A 25,918-nucleotide genomic window follows, 5' to 3' on the forward strand; every position below is an offset into this window, starting at 1 on the left:
ATATTTTAAAATAGTTTTTTAATAATTATATATTTATTATTTATTATTAAAATATTTGTAAAATTTTGATTCCCATTCCCAAAAGTTCATTCCCATGGGGTAAGGGGGGAATGGGTGATTCCCATTGAGGGGGTAATCACATTCCCATTACCTAGTACAATTTGACAAAACAAACATAAACAATGGGAATCATTCCCATACCCATTCCTATTCCCCCTTTTTATGGCGAACCAAACGGCCCCTTAAAATGTACTGTTTTTCACTAAGAATCTGACTCTCAAGCCACCAATGCTCACGTCACAAAATTCATTTTGCTGTCGACAACACTCTTAAATATCACAGATCGTGTCAACTTAACATCGATAAACTCACAACACCAAAATTTCTATACATTTTTTCTTTTATTTCTCTATTCTGTACTTTTTATTTGGGCAATACATACCAAAATTTTATTTTACTACACAATCTAGATTTCCTTCTGTAAATGCTTTATTAAATCAACCAACTGTTGACTGTATTATTATTAATTAATTTTTGGGTTTTCTCTTTTTTTTTTCTGCAAAAAAAACTGCTACTGCAACAAAGGTATGTTTTTTCTTCTTAGTCTCTAGCTTCTCCATATTTATTTATTTCTATAATTCCAATTTACATAAGTTGGGTTTGTTTTAATTATTTTTACATAAGTTTGATTTGTTTTCCAAATGAAAAAAGTTTTCCTGGCATTTTCTCAGCACCCAAACATTGATTTTAGGGTTTTGTGAGACGGAATTAATGTCAAAGTTGAAGTCTTTTCCACCTTTTCCTTTCTGGGCTGGGTCAAATTTTATGTTGTTTCAGGTTGCTAGCTAGCTGCGCTGTAGTCTGTTTACTCTTAGAAGTAGTTCTAAATGGGTGTTTCGGTTACTTTTATATTTGCATTTTATCATGTGTTTTTTGAATTCTTTGAGTTTCAACATCATGATGGTTTAAATTAAAATAAAATTGTAATTTTTGTTGCATGATTGTGAAACTATGTTATTTCAACTGTTGATGTAATTAACTTGTAAAGTATTTGTAATTTGAACTACTGTAGCTTTATATTTATCCCGATTAGCTCATATATCGGGTACTCGAATGAGATTGTTGTGCTTCTTTTTTCCACGGAAATATTCAGCTCGGGATGATAAGTCGTTAAGTGAGCCCCAATGAGTGTACCCTTGTTTTGACCACCAAAGCTACTGTAGAGTCTGTAATTACTATTCAGGTTAAATGCTAACTTAGTTACTCTAGAATTAAGATCCAGTTTCTCAATGATACCAAATTTAAAACTTATAATAAAACTTTTCCAATTGCCTTGTTGAACAAATATGTTAAAGTAGTCACTTTTCAAAATCGTATAACGATTAACTTAAGATTTGAAGCTCCAAGGCTGTCCATGTTGTATTCTTGCTTCAGCTTATGATTGTCAATACATGTTCTGTAGGATTTTGCTCGACTCTTATAAATAGTTTTTTGAAGCCTCGGATATTAGATCCTGATATTTGTTTGTTATTATCGTAGCACATGCTATCCATTTTTTTGGGAATGGAATAGGATTTTCATTCTGTTTTTAATTTGGTACACTAATTTATTAAAACTTTGAAATTATAATGTTAAATAAATTGAAATGTCTATAATTTTAGTGAAATTTAATGCATACTTATTTTGTATTATTTCTAGGAAAGTTATTAAAGTTTTTTTCATTATCTAAAAAAAAAAATTAACAATTTATAGAGTTGTGGTTAGCTATCAGGTAGTATGTTTCAATAGTTACATAATATTTGACTTGATATCTAAGAGCCGGAGCTTGGATAATTTTTTTAAATTTGCATTGTGAAGCAAATGGAATATTAAAATTCTTAGAGTTGCCAAACTCTGTCGAGAGGGAAGTATGTGCTATTTTGTATTTAGGTATTAGGTTGTTGTACAAACATGCCTAGAAGTGTTCGCATAAGCAAGTGTTGATCTGTTAGATAATGCATTTAATCAGTGCACTGAGCGTCTCTATGAATGTTTTTTTTGCTGCCAGATAAAGTGACAATCACCATTGCTTAATTTTATTATTGATACTCTAATTAAATTAATGTTTTTGACACGTTGCATGAAATTCATGGTTGGTTGTGGTCTAATTTACTTCTTTAAATTCAATGTCAGTAACTCTTTTCACTGCAGTGACGAGGAGCCAGAGAGTAGCTTGTGTGGAAGGCACAGGTAATTAATTATAAATCTATTAGACATGAGCGAAGCAAATCTAGGGAGTAATCCTGATGCATCAGCAATTGTCCCTGTTAAGCGTAAGCGAGGCCGTCCACGTAAGTATCCAAAGTTAGATCGAGGTGTCTATTTTCATGGTCCAAGGAGTTTAAACCCAGATCACGGGGGTTCTCGTGTTCCACCTGGGTTTTTAGGGGTCAGTGAAAATCAGCCCCGTCAAGTAGATCCAGTTAACGATGCAACTGGCGTCATGGTGGGTCAGACAGTTCATGGTGTCATTGAGGCAGCTTTTGATGCTGGTTATTTGCTGACTGTGAGGGTTAGCAACTCGGAAACTACTTTGAGGGGTGTTATTTTTAAGCCTGGACACTATATTCCTGTCTCCACGGATAATGATGTTGCCCCAGGTGTTCATATGATTAGGAGAAATGAGGTTCCTTTCCCAAGAGAAAGCTATGCTCAGGTGCATAGCCATAATTCTCGATCTAGAGAGAGAAATGGAGCTATTCATACAGCTCGAGTTTCTAATTCCGTGGCCTCCAAAGGCAAACATGTTCCTTCTATGGCGACTGATGTTTTTTCTCCTGCGAACTCAAGAGGCAATGTGGTGCCAGTTGTACTTCAGCCGATCAATATATCAAATGGGGTTGCTGGCGAGTCATCTTCAGTCGTAACTCAACCTGACCATGCAGTGGCCTCTAAAGGAAAACAGGAGCCAGATGATTCTCGTCCATTAAATGGATCGACAACGACAAACCAATTTCATTCTCAAAATAATAACCAGGTAACACCTTCAAGCATACCAAGTTTAGCCGGTTCAGCACAGTCGCTGCAAGAGGCTGAAGCTAAATCAATGAAATTAGCTGGTATGCCATTTGAGCAACTGTTAGCCGAGGTCAGCAAGAGAAATCAGGTTCCTGCGCAATCAACAGAGACTGATACCAGCTCAGCTGGTAAGTTGTCTACAGATGACGTCAATGATGTGGATCAGGCGCTTTCTGTTGAGCCCCTGCAAGCTGTACAGCCTGATCTTAATAATCACTCTGCTGTTGCGTCCATGCCTTTGGAGAATTATCGAACTGGTAGAATGACCGAGCTGTTGCAGGTACATAATGCAGATGAATGTTGAATTCAGTAATGTAATGTGCATATAAAATTAATGGCTTATAAACTGATATTTTGGCATTTAAGAAGGTTTTGCAGGAAAAAATCAACTGAGAACCAGGCAGCTCAGCCGCAGTCTGCAACTGCTGATTCTAGATCCGAATGAGATGAATTGAAAATCAAAGATACCGAGGAATGGAGATGAAGACAGTAGTCATTTTTCAAAATGTTCACGGGGCGGGTTATCTTTTAGAAGTTCGTGCTATAGTTGGAAGTTTGTATATTGTAGAATATGCATATGACCTTATGCTTAGATAAATGTTTGGCTCACATGCATTTATCTTTAGTTTGAAAAAACAAAAGAGAGCTTTTGACAGATTACTTAACCCAGCGACCTGCTCACAGATTACAACTGTGCTTTTGATAACTGGCCATAAATCAAAATTACTTGCCAAAACACATGCTTGGATTCTGCACTTGGCCATTTTTTAGCATTGAATTCTTGCTTTTTTATTTATCAATATTGAATTGCTCCGGTTAAATAAAAAATTGAATCCCTATATACTTTTTTATTTTATAAGTTTTTTCCATAACGAAAATATTTTGTGAATATTCATTTAGTCCCAGCATTTTTTTTAAATTATTATTTTCCAGGAAAGAGTTAATGTTTACAAAATTAAAAAATGTAAGGGCTCAATGTTCATGAACTTAAATAGAGAAATTCAAAACTAAAAACAGGACAATTGCATGAGACCAAAATTGCATTATGCCAAGATAAAATGGAAACTTTCAAATGGCATTCTATATCAAAACATTGTCGGTGTTTGTCTGCTTTACAGAAAAACAAAAAGGAAGAGCTTAGCCCCGTATACTGCTGATAGAACTCGAGTTTCATCTACTACATATTATTTCAAGAAACCTATGGATCAAAATTTTATTGTTCAAGGAAAAAATCACGAATTTATAGCAAACATAAAAATATTCACTGGAACTTGGTGGCGAAGAAACCATTACATCCTGGGACTGGAATGGGGCAATTAGCAGGAATATGAGGTTGCAGAAGAGGAATGTGGTTTGGCATTGCAAATGGTTGCTGGACACCCGCCATTAAGGGCGGAGGTGCACATATTGGCGAAGCGTGGCCTGCTGCACTTCCTGCAATCCAAGTAAAACTGGTAAATGAAGACTAACCACCCGGAAATTCATATGCATAATGCATGATAAATAATGATGCTTATATAGGCATCCGGACTGGATCCAATTATTTTAATCTACTATCATTTGACTCATTACATGTGATGCGTGCTAAATAATAATGCAATAATGTCTCCTGAAAACACTAATATGTTACACAAGAAACTAACGTTAAGACCAATAGATTACTGTTCAAGAATCTCTAGAAAGAATGTTAATGCCACATTCATGTTACATATCTTTCTTTTGTTCGACTTATTACATAGAATTTAAAGTTCACTTTAACAAGTCTTGAGATAAAAACGGACATCTTTGAAACAATGGCTTTTACAGATTATGATCATGCCAATGCAACTCAAGTGGGTAAAACTGACTTTCTATTTATACTTATTTGGGGAATTTTCGTCGATTATTAGCTGCATGTAGGCCCCAATACGTGGTAAATATACATCAAAGTAAAAAAGCCTAAGGTCATCTGCAGGTGCAGAATTATCCATGGCATCTAGTAGAAAAATGGACCATGAAAAATTGAAAATACACAAACAAATGAGAACTTGTACCTTGGTGCTTAGGATATTGAACATGATGCGGAGTCAACAGAGGACGTGCAGATACAGGTGAGATACTAGCTGTACTGTGTACCAAATCCTTCAGATGTAAAATGAAAAGCACTCCAGATTATTATCAAGAAAAATATTATAGGATAAGAACCTCATAAAAAAGTTAATAAAATATATATCAAAAGTAATTGTTATATAACAAAATATTATAGGATAAGAACTTCAGGGGAAAAAAATTAACTAACAGAATAAGTAGCTAAAGAGATTGGATATTGGACTAGTAGCTCAATATATGAGGCATCAATAAAATATACTTAAACCAATTTCCATCATGATATCAGATTCCAGATTATTTGGTACAGGCAGTTAACTATTTACCAAAATAAATTTTTATATTAAAATGCAGTTAGTTACGCACATTACACACTTTTCGAAGTAATCAAATTGTTTTTCATATTTTCTTAATATAAGAAAGGCTTTGACTTTAAGAGACCCTTCACGTCAGCCAGACACTAGAGTCTGGCGGTGGACACCTAATAATTTTTATACACCAATAAAGTAAAAACCAAGGCTAAAAACATCACCAAATTGAACTGTTTCAGTACCGGTAACAGTGTATCGGAATCGGACTGAATCAAACTGTATAGGAGCGTTCTAACATGAATTTTATAAAATAACTACCCAAATGAATAGTAAACCGAGAATATTGTTACTTTTGGTACATTAATGCATTGAAAAACTCTAATGAATATAGTATTGAAATAAAAAGGACATAAATAATTTATAGAACTACTAGATTTAATTGAAAAGAACACCAAGTCAAAGATTAAATTCATTTGTATGTTCCGACAAAAAAAAATTCATTTGTATGAGCTGTATCAGAAGACTCAACACTGAAATTTTGTGCTTCTTTATTTAATGTAACAAATCGGGAAAAAACAATTTGGTCTTCAACTGATACGCCATTTTTAAAATCATGGATGTATAAATATCAATAAGAGGACGATGTATACACTTCTTCAATTGTCCTAAGCGCTTTGTTTTGGTCTATTAATACATACTTGAGTTTGTGCCCCAAAATAGAATCTATATGGCTATAGCTAAATACACTATAACATTACGACCAATGATATGCAAAAGAACTAACAAACATCAGATTGCAAGTACTTTTGTGAACAATATATCTTACATGAGGAATTGGCTGCATATAGACAACCTGCCCAAGTCTTCCAATCATAACCTACAGAAAGAAAAAAAAAACAATGTTAAAATTGCATCAATCACCAATGCAGCAGAAAATAAAGCTGGAAGCCTCAAGATGCAGAAAGAGGAAACATGTATTAACTGCAGAATGAATATCACAAAAAATCTTCTTTCACTCACTGCTTGAGAATTTGGAGGCACATATGCCGGTGCAGCCTGTACAGCATGATATTGACCAGCATACCTAAGCTGCTGTGTCCTGTTCCCCATGTGGGCAACAACCTGAATCAAAAAGAACCTCTATGAAAATATAACAGCATCAAAAAGTTAAAAAAAAAAGCAGCGACTCTGCTGAACCGCTTTGGGGATAACACATGGTACTATTGTCTACCATTGGAGAAAAAAATTAAACTAATGGACATGCCTCGAGCAATTATCTTTTGTTCGTAACCACTGAACTAATTGGCCAAGTAAATTGCAAACTTATAAACCTCTTAGACAAGTTGAAGTCTAGCCAACACTCTTAATTTTGAGTATAGTATTCTTCTATCAACTAATGATGTAAATTTTACTGATTAAATTCAGTCCGATGTTCTAAAACTAAACCCCCAAAATGGAAATATTATGTAAGAATATTTTAAATAATGGAAGCTGATAAGGGACAAGTGCTGATACTTGAAGAAGTGAACTAAAGGTAGAGTCTAAATTAACACCAGAAAGTAGTAAGCATATAAGTTCACAAATGCATACCTGTTGTGAAAATTGAGGACCATGGCCTCCATTTACAGTTGTCAAGTTAGCGTATGGATTAAACTTAGCAGTGACTGATGGCCGAGCAACAAAAGGGCCAATTCCAACTTCTGGCCGAGCAACAAAAGGGCTAATTCCGACTTCTGGCCGAGCAACAAAAGGGCTAATTCCGACCTCTGGCCGAGCAACAAAAGAGCTAATTCCGACCTCTGGCCGAGCAACAAAAGGGCTAATTCCGACTTCTGGCCGAGCAACAAAAGGGCTAATTCCAACTTCTGGCCGAGCAGAAACAGCAACAGCAGGTACCATAGGAGAGTTTCCTGGTACATAAGCCATGCTTGAAACTGCAGGTGCTGCTGTATTGGCTGATATTGGAGTTGCAAAAGACGGACAGAAGATTTTTGCTCCAGGATTGAGCTTGAAATCCTGAATTAAAAATATCCCATGTGTTTCAAAATAATATTTCTGATTATCGAAAATATAACAAGATGTCACTAAGTTCCCAAGGCAACAATATTTCACAACAGACTTGTGCAGTAATGATCTAGTGACTAGCATTTAAACTTAGCTCATCCATGCAGCTACTCCAACAAAGGGAAGCAAACACCGGCCTTACCTTAGAGGTTCTAGTGGATTCTAAACTTTGTGGAGTGACCAGCTCTGCTGAAGTAGATAAGGCACCAGAATGTGATTCCTGAGTCACCTCAACACGAGGGCTGGTAACAGTTGATATACTTGAACAGGGAGAATTTCTACAAAATACTCCATTAGGTAACAGTTTCCTTGTTTGTTGTCCTTCCTCACTAGCCTTTGCTTCAGAAAGACACAAGCTCGCTGCATTAAAGAACTAAACCATTAAAACAGGACAAATTGGAATGCAGAAAAGATTATTCTGAGTGTAAGCTCAGAAGTGAGTAATGCATATATATCATAAGAAACGTAGTGATAATCAATCGTGAGAGTTTTAGTAAATTTTCTAACTTGAATGGTAAATCAAATTATTAAATTGCATTTCATTAGAGTCAAATTATAAGATAAACCATGCACACAAAATTATGTTCATCAATTTTTAACAAGGGATTAGACTCTGATATGTAAGTCCAAAGGTCTATTGGTTAATGATTACCATCATCAAGCTCATGCAACAAAGCGTTTAACAGCATGGACTTTCATTTTTCTCTCCTGGCCGATATACAGGTGAATTAATCGAATGACATTCATCATAGTAATCATGTTTTTCCTTGAACCAAAAATCATCCAAATAATCAAATATTGAAGACAAGAAATGATTTTCAAGTCAAATATTTAGCCTAGTTTCGGGGCGTTGAACTTACAGATTGAGCTTGAGCTTTGAACTTCATCATCCTGCATAAAACAGTTCCACAGGTAAATATCTACATAAGTCAGTTTTCAAATCCAGCAACCCTGAATCTTATTAAAAAATCAAATTAGCCTATCATGACTTACATTCATCTCCCTTTCAAGTTGAAACTTTTGTTTGTGATGATCATGCTCCCCTTGTGATCTTTCATCTACAATCTGTCTGTCAAAAAAATAATTGACAGAATTCTTAAAGTTAGAAAGAATTTACAGTTACGGAAATGATTCGAAGAAAAACCATTGCTGAATAGAGATGCTATGCCCCAACCAAGATGATGCTATGAGCAATTATACCAGTGTTTAGGGCAGATCTGCATGCCCTCGTAAAACTAGTGAAAGACAAATAATGCTAAAAAGAACCAAAGTTTGTGTGGTCCTCTGTACAACCATCAACTGATAGACTAAAACTCAGGGAAGGCGAGCGAACTGTACCTTCCAGAAACTGAGGCATCAGGAAAGCTCTGCAACAAGGAAATGTAAATCAAAACAAAACAACAAAAGAAACGCTAAACACATATTTAAAACTTTCCAAATTCCATCTCTCATCTCAGACCATTTGACTGGGTTCATCTTAGGGTATGTCAAGCCTAAGAAAAAATTCCAAGAAGTATCTAAAATGAATAAACTAGTCACCCGTTATAGCTAGTCGATTCAGCTAGTGACAATCCAGAATGTTTCTTAATATTGTATGGATTTCGGTACATCTTCTGATATGCAATAAAAGTTTTAGTTCTTATAGGACCTCCTCTTTCTCGATTAAAACTAAAATTGAAAAATATCTAGCATATATAGAGATAAACCCAACCTTTGAAACGTCTACCACATCTTGCTTCGGGAGTTCAACTTTTGTAGCAATTTCTGATCGATGTGAAACTTTTCTTCCATCAAGCTCCTTCCCAGCTTTTCTTGGCACAAAACCATCAGCAGAAATGATCTTGCTTTTGGCTGAATTCCTAAATTGCTAATTAATGTGAGAACTTAGTTCAATTGTCATAATCAAACAAAAAATATAACTTTGGTAGTTAAAATTTAAGACATCAATCTTCAAAAATATGTAGATACCTAAGCAATCTCATTTTTTCATTACCTTCACAAGCATACATTTCCTTTCATTTGTTCAGAAAAAAGTGAACATTTTTTTTGCATATGTAAACAATCTCATAAGCAACACATGAAAGGAAGAAACCTATATACATCTCATCGTTAACATGCAAAATGATAAAAGGAACGAAAAAAGCCCCATTATAGAACATCAAATTATTAACATAGCCAATCAAAACTTGGAAAATCTATCAGTAATATGAATCCACCATAAGACAGTACCTGTTGTCGTTAATCTTCTTTTTATCCACACCATACTTGTTAGATTCCTTGGCCTCACTATCGAAACTCTCAAAACAATGAACTTTGACAGCAACAGCTTCTACGTGATCACTAGCTACATTTCCATTTACACCATCAGAAGGAAACAGAACTTCCTGTAGACAAAGCCCCCACACTCATCAAATGCCGCATCTCCATATTACTAAAACAACTAACCAAGATCTAAGAAAAATAAACTCACCTTAGCCACAACTTGAACAAGATCACCCGAACGAATCACAAGAGTTTCTATCACACTCCCGTTAACTACATTTGCAACAAGTTTCCCTTTCTTAGCCAATTTTGCTTCCTTCAGTACAATAGCTGCATGAAATAATAGCATAAAAATTCAGAAAATTTCAGGTGGGAAATTGGAAAAGCAAGAATCTTGACGACTTGATAGACAATGAAACAAGACATAAGCAAAACCCAGAGTTAGAATCCAATTTGATCCCATCAACACTAAAATTTAAAACCCAGATACAACTCCCTACAAGAATCATAACCCTTAAAAGATTCTAATCAAAACCAAACACAACCCACAAATCTTAAACTGATCCCAATGAGAAAAAAAGAGCTTACCATAGTCTTTATCAACAGAGGCAGTGTGGAAAATACCAGAATAAACAGAGCCATCTCTGACATGAACATCAACAGGGAGTCCAATTAAACACATGGTAGCAAACAATAAGGATTCACTCAAACATGTCTCTGACTCTACTTCTCTTCTGCTTTTCAATCCCATTTTTAATCTCTGTGTGTTCTTGTGAGTATACATACAATCCCACCAAACACTTGGTGAAAATGTTTGAATGTAAAATATGAATTAGAACGACTACAATAAAGATGGTCTCGACGTTAATAGAATGGGAGATGGATCGTAAAATAAAAGTGAGTTGGTTTCTGCTACTTTTGTTTTTCGGGCTGAAACTTTCTAGCAAATTGTTTTGTCTTTTCAATTTTTTAATCGTAAATAAATAAGGTAATTAATAGAACAAAAGATCAATTCAACCCCTCAAGTTGGCATGAAGTATAAAACAAGTCCATTTAACTTTTGCCATTTTGTATCAAATCTCCTTTCCCTCAGTTGCAACCACGAGAATGGAACACATGCACCATTTTAAAATGAGATTCTTTTTAAAAAAAACCCTTAATGTTTAGTCGATTTTTTAAATTGACATTTAATGATTTTCAAATTTTAAGTATTTTATTAATAATTTTAATTTTTTTAAATATATCGATGTGAAATAAAATTAAAGATATTTTCTACTTTTTTTTTTAATTTTGTTCTTCTTCGCATCTCTCTTTATGCCGCCTACAACACCAACATCGACAACAGTTTGACACATGATACCAACAATTTGACATTGTTGTCGTACGTCGAACTCATTCTTCCATTCATGAATAATTCGGCATTAATGCAAGCGATAGATGCGGAAGTAGTGGCGGCACCAAAGTTAATGACGACGACGGTTGAAGAAAAGAGGTTAATGAGTATTTTAGAGTTAATTAGAGCTAGTAAGGGTTTTAATAAATTATGATTAATTAATGATTTAATCAATGTTTAAATTAATTAGGGGTTATTCAGGTTAATTATGATTAGTTAAGTGTCCCACTTTTTTTTTGTAGAAGGTTGAACTGCTACAGTTCAGTAAAAATTCGGATTTTTGACAAATTTTTGTAAAATTGACTTTTTAGATACTTCGTTTCAATTTAAGAAAGGTAATTGATCCTTTGTTTGTGATTAATATTTTAACAAACAAAGAGCCACATCGGTCCTTGAACTTCCACATCATAGTCATTTAACACGCATTTAACATTTTTTTAAACAATATTAACTTGCATTTAACATTTTTTTAAACAATAAAGGATAACATTATTTTTAGATCAATTAAGTTAAATTAATATAAAATGGACAAATTCAAACACCAGAACACTCAATTTATTGTTAATTGACAACAACATTGAAAATATTATCATTAACAGACTTAAAAATAGAAAAGATTATCCTTAATTAATTAAAATAAGGTATTTGACTTGAGACAATTTAGTATTTTTAATTGTCGATATTACTCGTGGTTGTGACATATTTCGAAATGGATATCTCCATTGAACTAAAAATAAAGAATAGTATTAATTTCTATTGACTTAAAAATAAAAACTATAATTTTAAATTAATTGAAATAGCTAAAGTATGAGTTAAATGGTTCTCTTCTCATTTATATTTTAAAGGGAAAAGGGGCAAATATGCCCTTATCGTTTAGGGTATAGAGCAAGTAGACCCTCTTTGAATTTAGGATCTCAATTAAGCCCTTAACGTTTCAGAATCAGATCATATAAGCCCCTCCGTGTAACAGCGTTAATGAAATGTTAGTTTCTGCCTACGTGGAATGTCCATATCATATCCACGTGGCCAAACGGAAGCAAATATGTCCTTATGGTTTAAAATGAGAGCGAATATACTCCTATAGTTTAGAGTGGAAGCAAATAAACCCTTTATGAATTCTCAATCTCAATTAAGCCCCTGAAGTTTTAAAATCAGCACATCTAAACTCCTTTCTCTAACATCGTTTACGAAACGCTATATGTCATTACATGGTTACGTGGAATATCCATATCATTTAATATCTCGGATAAAAAAATCACATAATTTAAAAATCATTTTATTTTTCAAATAAAAGTTTAGAGACATTTTTAGCCCTTTTTCATATTATATAATTCTCTTCGACTCTTCTCCTTTCTTTTGTTGGTTATCCACCATATTTACCACGTCTTTTTCCATCTGTCACATCAATTTACAACCATCTCTATTTGTCGATTCGAATCTAGGTAGGTTTGAGCTAACAAACACATCATATGTATGTCATCAAATCCAGCTGGGTTCAAAACAGACAACAAACAGACGTAAGCATGAAGTAACAATATAGAGCGTTTCGTTAACAATATTAGACAAAGGGGCTTGGATGTGCTGATTTTAAAACGTTAAGGGCTTAATTGAGATCGGAAATTCATAAAGGGCCTATTCGCTCCTTCCGTAAACCATAGGGACATATCTGCTCCTGTCTTAAACCATAAGGGTAAATTTGCCCCCTTTTAGCCACGTGGAATATGACATGGACATTCCACGTGGACCAAAAATAATGTTTTGTTGACGCTGTTACACAGAGGGGCTTATATGGTATGATTTGAAACTTTAGGAGCTTAATTGAGATTCGAAATTCAAAGAGGGCCTATTTGCTGTATACCCTAAACGATAGGGGCATATTTGCCCCTTTTCCCTATTTTAAAATACAAATAAGTTTTTTAATTTGGGATTCCTAAACCAAAAAGGAACTAGAAGAAACCGAACACACCTACAGCCTACAATATATATAAACCCAAAGAACACTAAATTTAATACTCTCTATACCTCGCAGGTTTTTGGGTTCTCTCTGTATTATCTCTGGGTTTTTGTGTATTAATATTGTTTTTCTTGCCATTCAATTTGCGTTTGTTTTTTAATTTGTTTACCTAGGCTTTCTATAGAAATTTCTTAATTGTTCATAATATGTCGGCGGCCAAGCTTGATGTTTCTTGCGGATGGGAGTTTAGTAATCAATTTCCTAAGAAGCATTATTGCAGGAATGCTGTTCTCGATTTAAGCGAGAATTTGTTTCTTTTAGGTTTATCCAATGTGGGTAGTGCACAAAATTGTAGTTTTGGAAAGGAAAATAGAAGGGTTAAGGATTGTGAAATTGCAAAGCTTTGTGAAGAAGATGGAATTAAAATTCCTTTTCAAAAGAAAAAGAAAATTTCCCCAATTGAGTCTCTGCCTGTAATAGTAAATCCAGGTCATGGATCGAACCGTCCCATGGTTGATCTTACCGAATATGAGGAAGAGGAAGTTAAGATTCCTAATGCAAGTCCTGAAAATAGTGTTATCTCATCAGAATCTGAAGGCCAGGAGTCCAATTCAAGTGATGTAGAGGACGAACCTATAAATCCCGGTGAGGTAAGAATTGATATGCTTCAGGCTTGTAGAAATGTGTTCGAGTATGAAAAGGTTAACAAAATAAATGCAGGTGCGTACGGGATTGTGTACAAAGCCAAAGATAAGAAGACGGGGGAATATGCAGCGTTGAAGAAAGTGAAGTTAGAAGGAATGCGAACGGAGGGTTTCCCCGTGACAGCTTTACGAGAGGTAAACATTCTTTTCTCTTTGCATCATCCTTCAATTGTGAATGTGAAAGAAGTTGTTACAGATGAATTAGATAATATTTATATGGTGATGGATTACATGGAGTATGATCTCCGCGGATTGATGGATTCGATGAGGTATCCGTTTAGTTTAAGCCATGTTAAGTACATGATGCTGCAGTTATTGGAAGGTGTCTCTTATCTTCATGATAATTGGGTGATTCACAGGGATCTCAAGACATCTAACATCCTTTTAAACGATGATGGGAAATTGAAAATCTGTGATTTCGGGTTGTCACGCCAGTATTCGAACCCACTGAAGTCTTACACGCCTTTGGTAGTTACCCTATGGTACAGGGCTCCTGAAGTTCTATTAGGAAAAGGACAGTATTCAACAGCAATAGATATGTGGTCTGTTGGTTGTATAATGGCTGAACTGTTAACTAAGGAGCCTTTATTTCGAGGTGAAACTGAAATTGATCAGCTTGACAAGATTTTCAAAATTCTTGGCACACCTAATGAGACGATTCGACCTGCGAATTTTACGTTTAAAAGGTCGAAAGCAAAATTCATTCAGCAGCCATTTAACATGTTGCGCAATAAGTTTGCTGGTACAACTTTTGGAGGCCCTCCGGCACTTGGTGATTTAGGACTTGATCTGCTAAACAAATTTTTGATCTTCGATCCAAAGAAGCGAATAACAGCGAAAGATGCTCTTCGCCATGACTGGTTTCGCGAGTTCCCTCCTCCAAACTATGATTTCAAGCCGGCGTTACATGTCCAGCGTAGCCGAAGAAATTACCTGTAACTGCTTTTTTTGTTCTTGGAAATGTGAGTGTAAAGGATATGTAGTTTTGTATATTCCAAAAATTTTCTTTCCTGCAATTAATAGTGTAATAATTTGTGGTGCCATAACTATAGTTGTTTTGTTTGTTCTGCTTATTTACTAATTGATTGTGAATTGCATTATGCAGCATCTTGTTTGATACAAATGTGGTCATTTAATGATGAAATGCTGTTTTTGAAGATGAAGGTCATGGTGGATTTGCTCATATTTTCTTTGCTTATTTTGCTGTAGAAATGGCAAAGATAATATATGATGATGGAATACAATTAGCATTGAAATGCTAAAACATGAAAATCATAAAATGTAAATTTTAAAATGTTTGCAAATATATACGAGTGTAGTTTGACTAAGATTCAAGTTGGTACGATCTTTTTTGTCCAATTCTCAAATAGGTAAAAACAATTAAATTACTTTTATAATTATTCTGGGGTACTTTACATTGTGTCTCTAAATTTTAATTCATATTTCGATCGTTCATAAACTTTACTCAATATTTGATCGTTCTTGCTTCAATTGTAATAACGTGGTATGCCAACTTGCATCTAACATAGACGCCTAAAATTGTCATATCGTGACGTGTGGCAAAAATTAAATTTTTTGGCGTTTACATAGATTTTAGTTGTTGGCTTGTCGTGTTATGCCATTAAAATTGATGAAAACGTTGCAAAAATAACAATTTTTATAAATAATTAGAGTATGAATTAAAATTTAGAAACATAAAGAAGAAAAAAACGGTAGTTCATGAACTACTATTGATATAAATCTTGATTTTCTTATTTTTAATATATTTTTATCATTTAATTATATAGTTTATTGAACAAAATAAACGAATAAAATATATTTACCGTGGAAAAGAATAAAATATAGAACACCTCATACCCTGTCCGTTAAAAAAAAAAAATCAACTAAAACCCTAAACCCCCAGCAACTCATTTGCCCAGCTATATTCTTTTGCATCTTCACGAATTCAAAACCAAACAAAGCTCAATCTTTTAACTGTAAGCTGAAATACCCAGCGATCAAAATCAATCAATTTTACAATGAGGATGTCAAAATCAAAGTCCAAAGAGAGAAAAAAGCAAGTCAGAAACGTAGAACAAGAAGAAATCAAATTACTCAACGAATGGATCGAATCTCAGAAACCCGATTCGGGTTCCAACCCGCTAGCTTTACCCGCACTGCCGGAGAAGTCACCAATTGGCCGCCTCCAGGACGGGAGCTTTTCGCGGTATGCAGGCTCCACAAAGTTTAGGGAACTGCCAATATCTAAGAAAACAATGGATGGATTGAAGAAATCGAAGTTTGTTAGCATGACTGAGATTCAAAGAGCTTCTTTGCCTCATTCACTTTGTGGGAGAGATATTCTTGGTGCTGCTAAAACTGGGTCTGGCAAGACTCTTGCATTTGTTATTCCTGTGAGTTTCATTTTTTGTTTTTTTTATTTTGATGTTGGTTTTAGTTGTTGGATTAGTTAATGAAATCTGATTCTATTATGTGTTTTGTTTATGTAATGTTTGATTGTGGGCAGCGGCGGACATAGAAATGATTGTACTGAAAGTTTATAAAATGGGCCAAAATGACAAACTATAAATATTAAGGGTCAATACTAGAAATTTTAAGGCGGAAAAACTAGTGTTAAATTCTATATATTCAAAATAATACGGTAGGCAACTGCCCACCATAAGCTCTTTCCAATAGGATAGTGATTTTAGGAAGAAGTGTTTCTAAGAGGATAGAAAATTTGGATGTGTTGATGCAATTACATGAATGTACATATATTTGGTTCTGTTTTTCTCCGCATAGTTGCCAGTTGTTTTGTATGCTAGGAGAACATGTAAGGATTAAGTACTATAGTGTTCTTATGGAATAGATTGCCGCTGTCAAATTGGTCTGAGTTGTGAAGACAAATGCTGACTGTGAATGAATCTCTTTAAGGCTCCTTTTTGACAATTTATGGGGTTTATGTCAGATTCTGGAAAAGTTACATAGAGAAAGATGGGGGCTTCAAGATGGGGTGGGCAGCATTATAATATCCCCAACTAGGGAATTAGCAGGCCAGCTTTTTGATGTGTTGAAAGAAGTTGGGAAGTTCCATAACTTTAGTGCTGGACTTCTCATTGGTGGACGTAAAGATGTCGACTCTGAAAAGGAGAGTGTTAATCAGCTGAATATTTTGGTCTGCACTCCTGGCAGGTTGCTTCAGCACATGGACGAGACTCCGAATTTTGATTGTTCTCAACTTCAGGTCAACATTTGAGTTTCTTCTCATTTCGTTTATGTACATGAATAATTATGAGTATGTCTTGTCTATTTCTGATGCCTATGACGTCACTAATTAAAAAAATGCGTGTTTTGGTCTGAACATCAATCAGCTTTTGTCATTTTGTTGAACTTAGCACTACCTAGTTATTTTTTTACAGTCAGATTCTAATATTTTGCTTGAGATTTTACTTCTCCGGTCCTTTTTGTATGTCTGACCATTGTTTTTTTGGACACTTTATTATCTTTTTCTGCACAGCTGATTTCGGCGTAATTCTGTGGCTAGGAAACAGGTTTTAGTCCTGGACGAGGCAGATCGTATTCTTGATGTTGGCTTTAAGAAGAGCTTGAATGCAATCATTTCACAGCTACCTAAGCACAGACAAACCTTGCTTTTTTCAGCAACTCAAACAAAATCTGTTCAGGATCTCGCGAGACTTAGTTTAAAGGACCCTGAGTATGTCAGTGTGCATGAGAAGTCTGAAACAGCAACCCCCAATCGCTTGCAGCAAACTGCAATGACAGTTCCTCTTGAGCAAAAGCTGGACGTGTTGTGGAGTTTTATAAAATCACATCTCAATTCAAATATACTTGTGTTTCTTTCAAGCTGCAAACAGGTACGTTTCATGATTTTTTGAAATTAAAGAGGTGGTCTTCGGATGTTAAGGCTTGTCTAGGCCACTAGAAATCTTTTTAAAGTATATTTCTGTCACATTAGTCAATGCTTATGAAAAAAAATTACGACAATTCTGTAATGATTAGTTTTGGAGTTCATTCTTGGCCGGGTCGTTGCCTTCTCCCGCTAACTGATCTCGTAGATTGTACTATCAATGGTCATATGGCTTTGTTGTTTGATTAGTATGGTATTTGCACTGACTTTGTCATAATTACATACTGTTGTATCTGGCATCTTTAGAATTTGGATTTATAGACATGAAAGTACTCTAAATAATTTGGTACTAAATACGATGCTCTCATGATGGGATTGCAAAATATGATGCTCTCATGATGGGATTGCATAATCTGTTGAAACGAACAATCAAAAGCTTGATGGTTTTAATTGTCTCTGTGACAGGTGAGATTTGTCTATGAAGCATTTAAGAAATTGCACCCTGGAATTCCATTGAAATGTCTTCATGGGAGGATGAAGCAGGGGAAAAGAATGATAATTTATTCCCAGTTTTGTGAGCAGCGTTCAGTTCTCTTCTCAACTGATGTGGCTGCAAGAGGTCTTGATTTTAATAAGGCTGTTGACTGGGTTGTCCAGGTTAGCTACTGGCTGTGCACAAAGTTGAGACGCTTAATGATCAATTGATATTTAAATATATTCTCTTTTTCATGGCTATAGGTGGATTGTCCTGAAGATGTTGCATCCTACATACACAGAGTTGGTCGCACAGCTCGTTATCAATCTGGAGGGAGATCAGTTTTGTTTCTACTGCCTTCTGAAGCAAAAATGCTTGAGAAGTTGCAAGAAGCAAAAGTGCCAATACAGTTTATTAAGGTAAGATATCTTGTTCAAGAAATTAAAAAGGATTCTTCAATCATAGATGACGAAAGTAGCTGATTAATTTTCTCTTGATGAAAAATTACTTTTGGAAGGATGGATGCCGTGATGTTTTCAAGCGTTCTAGTAATTACTTCTTTGTGTACTTGATGCTAGCCATGCTTTTGTTTTCTCTGATTTTCAGGCAAATACAAAAAGGTTGCTATCCGTTTCTGGATTGTTGTCAGCTTTATTGGTCAAAGATGAAGATTTGCAGAAGCTGGCTATAAGAGCCTTTATAACATACTTGCGGTCAATACATATCCAGAAAGATAAAGAGGTTTTTGATGTCTTGAAGCTGCCTATAGATGTATATTCTGCTTCATTGGGTCTCCCAATGACCCCTAAAATCCGTTTTCTGAACCAAAAATTAAAGGGAAAGAAGATGTCAGGAAAGACTCCTCTTATTGAATTGGATAATTCAGACAAAGTGAATACTGAGCCAGCAGCTGGCAGATTCAAGGAAGAAAATTTGGAAGAAGAAAATGAAAAGCTAGATATCGGCGATTCGGTAGAAGAAAATGCCGGGAAAGGTTTTCTTCTATCAAAAGATACTGAGCCTGAGGGTGAAGCCAGTTTAAGTGATCTCGTGTATGAATTTCTTTTCTTTCTAGGATAAGTTGTCGAGGAAATCCATTTATGCTTTGCATTTACTTTTTGCTGACCAGTTCATTTCTCATTTTAATTGCTTTCCAGGCCTTCGACACGGGTTTTAAAGAAAAAGAAGTTGAAGATCAATATTCATAGACCTGTGGGAACAAGGGTTGTCTTTGATGAGGAAGGCATTTCACTTCCTCCACTTGCAAGAGTGGCTGGTGCAAAGAATGTTGATAGTTTCTCTCTCCTTAATCAAGGTAAATATCCATTGCATACTTTTGAATTTAAACTATGGATTGTTGTTTTGGAGATTCATTACTGTTGTATTGTAGAGTAGTTCCACTTTGTCTTTCTGTAATTATTTGTTCATTTAACAATCTTGTTGGTGCATCTTGATTTGTCTCTTTAGCGAGTTTCTTGATTGGTATGTTGAATGGTTCAACATTTCGTTTCTGTTCCAAAATGCTTATGAATCTCTTAAAAGCAATTTTTACTGGCTGTTCTTTTATAAAAACATTGTTTCAGCATTTTCCGTTTCCATGTTACATAGCTTGACTGGTTAAATCAAGCGGAGGCAGTCAGGTTGATTAAACCTATTAGATATTCTTGTCATATCCCGAGTCTTGTCTATTTTGTAGGCCAAAAAGAAGAATTTTATAGGAAGGCAAGGGAAGAGTTGATGTTAGCTGACAAGGATGATAAGCTTCTGGATCGCCAACGTCGCAGGGAGAAACGAACCAAAGAGAAGATGAAGAGGAAGAAACATGCACAAGAAGAAGATGCAAATGATGATGAAGATGTTTCCGGATCGGATGAAGATAAGATGAGTGACAGAAAACATAAAAGGTCTAAGATCTATTTTGACAGTGACAGTGATGGCGGCGAGACGAGAGAGAAAACAGAGAATGTAGTGAATACTAATTCCATCTCACTAGCAGAACAAGAAGTTCTGGCTCTCAAGTTGTTAGGTTCCATGCATTCTCAGGATCCATAGATTCATATTCCTTGTAGTTCTTATATTTTGCTCTCAACATTTTTTAAGTTTTTTTGGGCATATGCTATTACTGGTGAGAATATATATATTTTTTAAAACTTACTGGTGAGAATATTAATCCTAGCGAGAAACACAAGAAGCCAATGATAAGGGCATTGCCTTCTGGCTGTCTCCATCAACTATAAATAGCAGAAGTTACGGCAAACCTGATCAAGACCCGTATTAACCCAAATATTTGTTACGGTAACAGTAAGAAATACAGCTATAGACATCGTGAATTCTTACGAGAAGATTCTTCGATACTTGAATATGACAGCCATATACCAAGGACTGAATCAGTGAGTATATAGCTGAGCTGGTATATTCACAATTACATTCTGAAAGTTTTGCAGCAAAAGTTTGAGGTTGAACCATTGCATAGTGGCTCTGCACCTGTAAAGACTGATGAATGTTTATTTTACATTGAAGTCAATTTGATTTTTTCTTTTTAGAAATATTTCTGAAATTCCAAAATTTTAGATTTATAATCATTCTAAAATATACTAAAGCAATATCACAAATTTGAATTGGAACAGAAACACAGGATGACTTCTACAATTGGATAATTTTTTTGATATTAGAATCAACTATCAAGCACATTCCATTTGTGATATAGGATAGAGATTCCTTCGAGCTAATTGAATCCACACCATTCATTACCAAATGAATAGCACAGATCAAACTAAATTAATGAATGGCGTAGATGTTGAAATTGACCCCCTCAAGTTGAAATGAACTTAAGAGAATTTTAATCCATATCGGATAACCTAGAGCAATTTTAAGAAACAAACTCTAAACTTGAACTAATCATTACATTTGTGATATAACCTAGAGCACTTATAAAAATGCTAATGAGAGAAATAGAATGTGACATTTAAAAGAGCCACCCGTCAATTTTTGGCATAAGTCAAGAATTAAAATGTGACATAACTGGATGAATAAGTAAAGCAGACGGATTACTTATAATTTAAGAAATGAAACATCAGCATAAATAGCAAATCCATAGTACACCAACAGTAAGCACAAACAAATAACATAGAAGAAAAAAAGTAAGAAGATCCATTGAACAGCACAACACCAATATCTGGCAAGTTCATGATTATGCCTTCAAACACACTAGTCATCTATAGTCTAAGGCTAAAGACAAAATGGTTTGAAGCCTAGTTCCAAACACCAAGAAGAGCATTATACAACACCCCATGTAGAGCAAACAACTGCAACCTCAATTTATAATGTCGAGGAATTGACCCCGTCTTCGTGTTTCATCTAGCAACAGAATATATCACTGCAGATGATAGAAACATACAGAGTGTTAATGCAAAAACCAAAACATAATAAAGAGAAAACAGTGCCTAACAGAGACTTAGGGCCTACGATAGATAGCAAATTATGGATTAAATAGTAAACTTTGATATATGCAACTTGCCTGTTGTGGCTGCTGGTAAACCTGCTGCGGCTGTTGGTAAGCACCTGGTTGCTGGTAGTTTCCATATCCAGGATAGCCACCATAATACATGTTAGGGTCTTGGGGAGGTGCATATCCATATGCATCATATCCCTGAGCAGCATACCCATAATATCCACCACCGCCACCATTCCACTGGCTTTGATCTGGCTGAGCCTGGACACAACAAGATTGCCATATCGGTAACTTACCAGATACAGGAATATGCATTCACACATTTATTTACTAATTTAAGGCGTTTAGAAGTAAAACCTGCTTGTTTGAAGGACTGCGGCCCCATGAAAGACGAATACTTTGACCTGCTAACTGTGTTCCATTCAAGCTCAATAGAGCTTGCTCTGCAGAGGATCTGAATACATAGTAAGCAAATTACCATATGAGAATAGCAAAATATAACATGTATAACAGCACTATTTCAGAAAACTATTTCTTAATTACCTGTTAGCGAACTGCACAAATCCACATCGCTTGCCAGCAGGTATCTTCACATGCACAAGCTCACCATATTTACTGAACACTTGTCTCAAATAATCATCTGTAACACTTGGGTCAAGGGCACCCACAAATATCTGCATTTAAGATGAGTAACAGATTAATTGCTTAGAGCAAGACATAACCCATGTCAACAGAAAAACAAACTACCCACTGTGGTATTATTGGGATCATTCTCTCCCTGGCTTCCTTGAGTTCCTTGAGTACTCTGGAAGGGTGCTGCAAACCAGGAATATATGTAAACTAAAATATTCATAAATTAAATAGGATAACAAACAAAAGGACAAACATACATGTACAATTTTCAAAGGTGCTCAAGAAAGTTCTTCAATGGAGCAAAGAAGAAAACAAAGTGAAATGTACAAGCTCTAAAACTTAATAGTCATGAAGAAATCAATTATCGATTAACACGAAAGTACACCTCTTTATAAGCAGACGAGCACAGTAATTTCACCTACACAAGGCCATCCGAGTGCCAGGATGTGATCCTCGTAAAGTTAAATTGTTCTAGATATATCTGGATTGGGACCTCGTAAGGATAAGGCAATAAGCATGAAAGACAACAAACTATCAAACAAGTATATTGACTAAACTTGTAGCAGTACGTGAAAAAGATAGGAAGAGTAAAGGGGACCAAGAAAGAAGAAACATGAAAGTAAAGAACTAGAACAAGGAAGAGGCCCATTCCCATCCCAAGATAAGATGTAAAAGCATCTTACTAATAATTTAGAAATGAACAAATAATGAATGAGTATGAAAATCAGTAATTACACTTGAAAATACCAATAAGATCTTTTTTTCCCTCAGCATATATGAAAAGTATGTCAAAGGAATGTATAACAACACCTGTTATGCTATCTCAACGTCAATGCTATTCCCGCTGCATTATTTTGTTGGAAAAGTACGAAAAATAGTAACTCTACACCAAGGGATCACCATGATATTAAGGATCTCATGTCTAGTGCACATGAAAATGAAGTAGTCATCATTACACTGCCATATTCAATCTTCTACACTTCTACTTCTACGCATAATGTCATCATCACTTCTACCACTGCATTAGCTACTACCAACACTCACCTTCAACGCATTACAAATGCAAGCCATAGTACCTACCAAGACTACATTTTCATCGACATATTATCATCACCAATAATATTTGTGCATATATATGCAGTGCATTGCAGCCAATTTTATCCCCTTCACCTTCAGCATCACATCCTATAGTTGTACCAGATATTAGCAACCATTGCCGAGCCATCTACTTAATATGTTATTCCATTTTGAACCTGAACAGCATAAATAGAATGGCCATCTAATTTCCTTTTAATTTATATCATGGACTATATAATCCATTTTGTGACACTACTAAATATATCCTGGTGAAATGATCCTCACTCGGGCAGATGGATTTGAAAATATTACAAACTGAAACTTAAGGTCCACGTCGCAACTTAAGCTACAGGAAAGTAAGTGCATTGTAAAACAAGACTATGTGACACCAAATCTATGACGGGCAATCAAAATATTGGCCAGTCACGTAGAATGATTTCTGTATTTCTCAATTCAATGAGCTTTCAAGCATTTGGAACAAGCATCCATAGCTCACCTCTTTTAAAGAAATATAAAATAAAATTGATAATGTAAAGAAGGTGTTGGCTGTAAGTGAAATGTGCAAAGTAACTGAAACATGAAGAAATGAAGCAGCGGGCTTGACTTGATAAACATAACTTATGGAATTCAAGGAAAGGAAATAAAGTAAAAAATTCTTTGGAAAGAAAGAAAGTACTTGAATGGTAAAATTTGAAATATAAGGAACTGGAAAGGTAATTCTTTGGAAGTAGCAAAATGCCACTTATAAATTTAAGTAACTTTCGACGTAATCAAAACAACTGACCTAAAATGAGGCCACGCATTTAAGTGGAATCATTTCATCTGAAATCAGTTCCAGGCCCCCCATAATGAGAGCCTCTTGGTGTCCTGCTTTAAGACAACATGAGTTTTATATAAGATTATGCATGTTTTAATTAATTAAATTAAATGTGCCCAAGTTTAGAAAGGAAATTATTGGAAGGAAATGACACTTCAAACTCCATCTATCTTCAAGAGCGAAACTGAAAGGACATCAAATTAAGAACACGGTTTGGACAATATCAATTCAAATAAAACATATAAACAAAGTAATACAAGTATTCAACTAACCAGTGCAGAGATGCAGATTTTACGATATACAAATCAAAAAAACAACAGCCAATTCAACAATATCCAATGAAACGTTACATACCTTTCTGAAATTGCTGAACTGCAGGCTTCTTTGTAGCAGCCGGACCAATTCGCATAGCCCTAGTAGAACAATACTGTCCATTCATTTCAACCATAGCTCTCCTTTGTTCATTTTCATCACCAAATCTCACAAACCCATATCCCTTAGTACGTCCTGTAAGCCTATCAGTGACAACTTTTGCACCTTTTACAGATGGGTAAACAGCTCTGAAAGTTTCTTGCAATAAATAATCAGTAACATCAGGAGCTAAATCTCCAACAAAAACAGTATAATCTGGACCGTCATCTTGACGCCTTTCACCAGCCGCAAGAGTAGCCCAGTTTAGCCGAAAAATCTGCTCACTATTAGGCATCTGAGCACCATTATATGTCTGCAAAATCCTTTCTGCTGCTGTACGAGAAGCAAACTCTATGAAACCATAGCCCTCGGGCAGGCCTGTCTGCTTATTTCTAATAACCTTAGCTGATGCAATCTGTCAAAGACACCAACAAAGCAACATGAATTGAAATTCTACAAATGCTAATTCCAAATATACTGCCCTATAATACAACCAAACCCTAATTTTTTTAGCAAATGAGTATTCAAAAAGGCTACACATTTAGTGTTTCATTTAGTTAATTAAGAAATTAAATGCAAAACAGTACAACAAAAAAATAAAAAATAAAACAAAAATTTCCACAAATTCTGTACAAAAATATTCAAATCTCAAACATAATTTAAATTCAAAATTTATTTAGCTAAAGGGTAAATTATTATATACCTCTCCGGTGGCGGCGAAGATATTGAAAATATAATTTTCATCCATCCAGGGCTGCAAATCACCAATCCAAAGCGATTTAATATCGTTCTCACTGCCCTGAGATGCCCCAGCGGCAACAGCGCCGTATTGCGCCGGAGGAGGGACGGGGGGTGGGGTCCATCCAGCAGGCGGCGGAACAGGCTGCGATTGCTGCTGCTGCATCATCATCCACTGTTGCTGCTGATCTGCTGATGCTGCTTGTTGCGGTACACCGCCGGCTCCTGCTCCCGGTTGCTGCATCATGATGTTGACCGGATTGGGGATTAGGTTAATCGATGGGCGGATCTGAAGAAAACGGAATGAAAATTAGGGATTTTGTTATAATGTTTGTTCCCTAATCCCTGACCTTATAATAAGGGTAACGAAAGAAAGGAAGTACTCCGCTGCGTGTAGGGAGGGTTTTATAGTGGATAAACTAGAGCTTGTTTTTGGGCTGGGCCTGTATTAGATTGGGCTTCATGGTCCTCAATGCTGATGAGCTAGGCCTGTGCATCGGTTTGGTTTGAAATCGGCCAAAACCTACCTACTAAAATTTTAATTTATCAAAATTTAAATCAAGTAAAACCGATGTGATCGATTAGCTTATTCATTAGCTATGAGTACGAAACCAAGACTAAATTTAAAATTTTGATTGG

General features: G+C 35.4%; 5 protein-coding genes across 9 annotated transcripts; 3 read left to right on the forward strand and 2 right to left on the reverse strand.

The window, feature by feature from the left end:
* The first annotated feature begins 278 nt into the window (after positions 1–278).
* LOC126669360 (protein METABOLIC NETWORK MODULATOR 1) lies at positions 279–3,763 on the forward strand. 4 transcript variants are annotated; one of them, XM_050362809.2, is made up of 3 exons: positions 279–585; positions 2,173–3,337; positions 3,424–3,763. In XM_050362809.2, exons 2-3 carry the CDS (start codon positions 2,255–2,257, stop codon positions 3,448–3,450), a joined length of 1,110 nt encoding a protein of 369 aa, XP_050218766.1. In that variant the 5' UTR covers positions 279–585; positions 2,173–2,254; the 3' UTR covers positions 3,451–3,763. The 4 variants fall into 4 exon arrangements, with proteins under 4 accessions (XP_050218766.1, XP_050218765.1, XP_050218767.1 ...); XM_050362808.2 differs by having other exon boundaries at positions 2,191–3,337; XM_050362810.2 differs by lacking the exon at positions 279–585 and adding an exon at positions 617–837 and having other exon boundaries at positions 2,191–3,337.
* A 348-nt stretch (positions 3,764–4,111) lies between these two features.
* On the reverse strand, positions 4,112–10,726 carry LOC126668814 (uncharacterized). The gene is made up of 13 exons (XM_050362001.2): positions 10,368–10,726; positions 9,988–10,109; positions 9,747–9,901; positions 9,229–9,376; positions 8,856–8,884; positions 8,511–8,586; positions 8,378–8,408; positions 7,660–7,877; positions 7,044–7,469; positions 6,474–6,575; positions 6,280–6,330; positions 5,091–5,178; positions 4,112–4,491 (listed from the first exon to the last, which is right to left on the reverse strand). The coding sequence occupies exons 1-13, from the start codon at positions 10,561–10,563 to the stop codon at positions 4,319–4,321; spliced, it is 1,815 nt and encodes a 604-aa protein (XP_050217958.1). The 5' UTR covers positions 10,564–10,726; the 3' UTR covers positions 4,112–4,318.
* Positions 10,727–13,103: 2,377 nt separating this feature from the next.
* LOC126668815 (cyclin-dependent kinase G-2-like) lies at positions 13,104–15,245 on the forward strand. Of its 2 annotated transcripts, none has more exons than XM_050362006.2 (3): positions 13,104–13,771; positions 13,847–14,792; positions 14,936–15,245. In XM_050362006.2, the coding sequence occupies exons 1-2, from the start codon at positions 13,333–13,335 to the stop codon at positions 14,767–14,769; spliced, it is 1,362 nt and encodes a 453-aa protein (XP_050217963.1). In that variant the 5' UTR covers positions 13,104–13,332; the 3' UTR covers positions 14,770–14,792; positions 14,936–15,245. The 2 variants fall into 2 exon arrangements, with proteins under 2 accessions (XP_050217963.1, XP_050217964.1); XM_050362007.2 differs by lacking the exon at positions 14,936–15,245 and having other exon boundaries at positions 13,847–14,099; positions 14,190–14,876.
* A 437-nt stretch (positions 15,246–15,682) lies between these two features.
* Positions 15,683–20,304, forward strand: LOC126669894 (DEAD-box ATP-dependent RNA helicase 32). The gene is made up of 8 exons (XM_050363533.2): positions 15,683–16,223; positions 16,778–17,053; positions 17,361–17,684; positions 18,143–18,334; positions 18,416–18,571; positions 18,759–19,204; positions 19,310–19,467; positions 19,849–20,304. Exons 1-8 carry the CDS (start codon positions 15,849–15,851, stop codon positions 20,202–20,204), a joined length of 2,283 nt encoding a protein of 760 aa, XP_050219490.1. The 5' UTR covers positions 15,683–15,848; the 3' UTR covers positions 20,205–20,304.
* A 905-nt stretch (positions 20,305–21,209) lies between these two features.
* On the reverse strand, positions 21,210–25,658 carry LOC126667382 (polyadenylate-binding protein RBP45C). The gene is made up of 7 exons (XM_050360337.2): positions 25,245–25,658; positions 24,485–24,956; positions 22,355–22,419; positions 22,147–22,277; positions 21,961–22,057; positions 21,670–21,864; positions 21,210–21,528 (listed from the first exon to the last, which is right to left on the reverse strand). The coding sequence occupies exons 1-7, from the start codon at positions 25,524–25,526 to the stop codon at positions 21,526–21,528; spliced, it is 1,245 nt and encodes a 414-aa protein (XP_050216294.1). The 5' UTR covers positions 25,527–25,658; the 3' UTR covers positions 21,210–21,525.
* Between the last annotated feature and the right edge of the window lie 260 nt (positions 25,659–25,918).

The sequence above is a fragment of the Mercurialis annua genome, linkage group LG2 (genome assembly GCF_937616625.2).
Source record: "Mercurialis annua linkage group LG2, ddMerAnnu1.2, whole genome shotgun sequence".
Classification (NCBI taxonomy): domain Eukaryota; kingdom Viridiplantae; phylum Streptophyta; class Magnoliopsida; order Malpighiales; family Euphorbiaceae; genus Mercurialis; species Mercurialis annua.

What these genes read in the sequence shown, in the direction of transcription:
- LOC126669360 (XM_050362809.2), top strand. Translation starts at nt 2,255, where the DNA reads ATGAGCGAAGCAAATCTAGGGAGTAATCCTGATGCATCAGCAATTGTC. An exon ending in GAATGACCGAGCTGTTGCAG is followed by an intron (nt 3,338 to 3,423) that starts GTACATAATGCA and finishes TTGGCATTTAAG; the next exon opens with AAGGTTTTGCAGGAAAAAAT.
- LOC126668814 (XM_050362001.2), bottom strand. Translation starts at nt 10,563, where the DNA reads ATGTATACTCACAAGAACACACAGAGATTAAAAATGGGATTGAAAAGC. An exon ending in AAGAAGATTAACGACAACAG is followed by an intron (nt 9,377 to 9,746) that starts GTACTGTCTTAT and finishes TTAGCAATTTAG; the next exon opens with GAATTCAGCCAAAAGCAAGA. An exon ending in TCAATATCCTAAGCACCAAG is followed by an intron (nt 4,492 to 5,090) that starts GTACAAGTTCTC and finishes CTTGGATTGCAG; the next exon opens with GAAGTGCAGCAGGCCACGCT.
- LOC126668815 (XM_050362006.2), top strand. Translation starts at nt 13,333, where the DNA reads ATGTCGGCGGCCAAGCTTGATGTTTCTTGCGGATGGGAGTTTAGTAAT. An exon ending in GGACGAACCTATAAATCCCG is followed by an intron (nt 13,772 to 13,846) that starts GTGAGGTAAGAA and finishes AAATAAATGCAG; the next exon opens with GTGCGTACGGGATTGTGTAC.
- LOC126669894 (XM_050363533.2), top strand. Translation starts at nt 15,849, where the DNA reads ATGAGGATGTCAAAATCAAAGTCCAAAGAGAGAAAAAAGCAAGTCAGA. An exon ending in GCCAGTTTAAGTGATCTCGT is followed by an intron (nt 19,205 to 19,309) that starts GTATGAATTTCT and finishes ATTGCTTTCCAG; the next exon opens with GCCTTCGACACGGGTTTTAA. An exon ending in TTTCTCTCTCCTTAATCAAG is followed by an intron (nt 19,468 to 19,848) that starts GTAAATATCCAT and finishes TCTATTTTGTAG; the next exon opens with GCCAAAAAGAAGAATTTTAT.
- LOC126667382 (XM_050360337.2), bottom strand. Translation starts at nt 25,526, where the DNA reads ATGATGCAGCAACCGGGAGCAGGAGCCGGCGGTGTACCGCAACAAGCA. An exon ending in TCTTCGCCGCCACCGGAGAG is followed by an intron (nt 24,957 to 25,244) that starts GTATATAATAAT and finishes TGTCTTTGACAG; the next exon opens with ATTGCATCAGCTAAGGTTAT. An exon ending in GCAGTCCTTCAAACAAGCAG is followed by an intron (nt 21,865 to 21,960) that starts GTTTTACTTCTA and finishes TGTTGTGTCCAG; the next exon opens with GCTCAGCCAGATCAAAGCCA.